Consider the following 3,122-nt stretch of genomic DNA (forward strand, 5'->3'; position numbering starts at 1 on the left):
CGCCACAGTACAGCCAGCCTTTTTTTCCCAGACGAGCCGCGTGGACGGAAGAGACGAGAGGATGACGGCGAACCTGAACAACAACGTCTCCGGCCTGGACATGGAGGAGCACAATTACCTGAAGTTCTACATCGGCGTCATGCGCGTCGGCCACCGGGTGTGCGTGGACGTGTTCGCGTGGGGTTACCGTGGCGGTTCGGCGCCCATTAAGGAGGCTCTCTTCGGGCTCCCGGGCTACAACAACACGAGGTTTCGCAAGGACTTCGACGGCTCTCAGCGGAGGAAGATAGAAAACGGCGAGCCGGTGGGGGACTTCGATATTACGTTGATCTACAAGCTCATGCAGATGGTCTGTGGACTCAAGGAGGCGAGCGATTCGGCCTGGATCAGGCCCGAGTCCGAGTCCTTGGAGTACTGTCTCTACGCCATCAAGACCAAGCGAAATGCGGTCGCCCACGAGAAGCTGAAGCTCACCCCGGAGGACACGGTGCTCAAACTGGAAGAGCTGAAGATCTTGTTCACGAAGACAATCCAGAAGGCTGGCCAGAGGTACGGCGTAGACGAGTCCGAGGTTCTGGCCAAGGCAACCGCGGTGGAGAGGGATATTATCGCCATTCGAGACTCGCCTGTGCCGCCGGCAACCGTGGCCGAGTACGAGAAAGAAAGGATGGCGTTTGAGAGAGACAGCGTCCGCAAAGAGTGTTCGGAAGAGTTCGTTCGCCTCGCCGAGTGCGTCTCCCTGACAGACATAGCTGGGCGTAAAGTGAATGTTTCAAAGGTATTCACATATCCAATGCTCAAGCGTGATGAAACTCATATAGTGCAGAGGCAGTTGACAGTTGCGGAGAGTTACGTTGAAATTCCCGATATTCTTGTAGCAAGGGATTGTGACGAATCGAAGCCTCAGGTGGTTTTACTCTCCGCTTTGAGTGGGATGGGAAAATCGACCTTACTGAAATTCATAGTGGACGCAAATGTGAACGACAAGAGTGCCATTTGTAACCTGGATAACTTTGACGCTATGCTTTACTTGGAGTGTTTAAACGTGGGATTCAGTTCGCTTAGTGATTTGTTCAGTCTCCTGCTGCCTCGAACCTCTTCGAAGTACCAGCCTCAAGAATTCCAACAGCACATGTTTTCTCTACGGATTCTGCTGTTACTGGATGACATCGAGGGCCTTGACACGAGGTCCTTCGGGGTTTTGGAAGAGTTTTTCAGGCTGATGTCACCCGAGACGCGCATCGTGGCCACGGCCTCCAGGGAGAAAGCGAAGGAAATCCAGAAGAGAATTGTTACTCAGCACAAGAAGGTTTTGTTTCTCGAAGTGGAAGGAATACCTGACGATCAGACAGTCCAGCACGTACGGAAAATCATGCAGCATGGCATTAGGAACGCAAGCATTGACGAGGAATGTGGCAATAAGCTCTACAATCTGATCACAGCCAAGAGGCCATGTTTGCAGGATCACCTACGGTCTCCCGAAGTCCTCAATGCCCTGGCAATCTGTTGGGCCTTCTACCCAGAGCGCATCAATAACTCTACCACTGTAACGGAAATCTTCATCCTCATACAGGAACTAATCAGTCAAAAGGTCTTGCAGAACATAACACGTTCGCTGCTGCCTGGAATGATCACGAAAGCCATCGTCAGGTCAAAGTTGAGTAATTTTCTCGAAACCCTGAGTCGGGTCGCGGCCAAGAGCTTGGTCAAAGGGTACAACGTCATCGAACAAAAGGACTTGTTGACGCTGATCAAGAAATGCCGGAAATTGGAGCTGGAGGAGGAGTCTCTGATATCCGCCTTCCTGAACTACACTCACGAGCAAGGAAGCAACATCCTGACCTGCCCGAGGAACGTTTTCTTTGCGCAGCGCTCGACCATGCAGTACTACGCAGCCAACTTTCTCTGTCGGCGATGTGTCAGGCGCCAGACAGCTATTCGTGATCTGTTGCGTCTACAAGCCAAAGAAATCGGCGATGCCATCGGACCCAATCTGCAAGCGATGGTAAAGTATTTGCTGGGTTTGTTAGCAGTGCACATGCCGGAGAGGCTGAAGGAGAGGGCAGCTGAAATTGTTTCCTTGCTGAAGGATGCCGGAGTGGACAAGACGTCGCAGTGGCTTCAGTACATCGACGAGGCCAAAGAGGAACCAACGATAACAAGGGAGATATTAAATCAGATGGGCGACGAATGGAAGGTCGAGGACTTCGCTATCTCGTCAACTCTCGTTAACATCTTGAGAATCAAACCACCGCGTCGCCTCACCGTCACTGTATGCGAGACTGCCACAAACTTCCCTCACTTGCGGGAAGTCCTCCAGATATGCTCGGAGACGCCCAACTTGACCCTCTCCCTTCATCTGTATCAGCACTTCTGGTCAGAAAAGTCAGAAACATCAGACGAATACCTGGATATTATCGTCGGGAAATCCTGTTACCTGGAGCACTTCGCAGGGCGTTTGAGTGCCAAGGCCCTGCTCCGCCTTCCCGCCTCCCTCCAACGCCTGGCGCTTCACGTGACTCCGGACATGATCCGGCCTCTCAACCAAACCCTCGAAAGGATGTCAGACTTGGGTTTACTTTATTTGAACCTTGATGCCTCGCCTGACACGCCACCTAGCGAAATCCTTCCTCTGAGGATCCCCAGCGAGGATACGCAACTCGTGGTGGACATGTGGAGGGTGAAAGAGTCGAGTACCGAGTGGTCTTGTCACATGGTGCGCGCCCTCAGCGCCTCATACAAGCGACTGGTGCTTCGAAGCAGCGAACTGGACTTCAAAGGATGTCAGAAATGGTTGGAAGGACTTCGGCAACTGGACGTGAAGGGGTCGGAAATCGTGGTCGGCTCTACTCACGCCATGGCAGACGATGGCATTGAACAGTTACAACAAATAGCGTGCGGAGTGGGATGTTCAAAGTTCGTGTGGTTGAAAGTGTAACTGTACTTACTGTATGTTCATTGTATGTTTCATATGTATTTATCGTTTATAGAACTTTTATTCTATTTTATTTCCCTATCTAGTCTACCATTGCAATTAACATTTTAATGTTTTATTTGTATTATATGTGCAAATAGATATATGAACGAGTTTAGATTTTATATACAAATATTGTGTATGCGTG

The 3,122-nt window shown here is 50.8% G+C and overlaps 1 protein-coding gene across 1 annotated transcript in view; it reads left to right on the forward strand.

Moving 5' to 3' along the window:
- The window catches only part of LOC119587731, a 5,348-nt gene that overhangs the window by 2,075 nt on the left and 151 nt on the right, over positions 1 to 3,122 (forward strand). The window contains exon 2 of the mRNA XM_037936417.1: positions 32 to 3,122. This exon is cut by the window's right edge and continues 151 nt beyond it. Coding sequence (XP_037792345.1) covers positions 62 to 2,938 — 2,877 coding nt within the window. The 5' untranslated portion in view covers positions 32 to 61 and the 3' untranslated portion in view covers positions 2,939 to 3,122. The remainder of the gene's footprint in view (positions 1 to 31) is intronic.

Source organism: Penaeus monodon, chromosome 23 (genome assembly GCF_015228065.2).
Source record: "Penaeus monodon isolate SGIC_2016 chromosome 23, NSTDA_Pmon_1, whole genome shotgun sequence".
NCBI lineage: Eukaryota > Metazoa > Arthropoda > Malacostraca > Decapoda > Penaeidae > Penaeus > Penaeus monodon.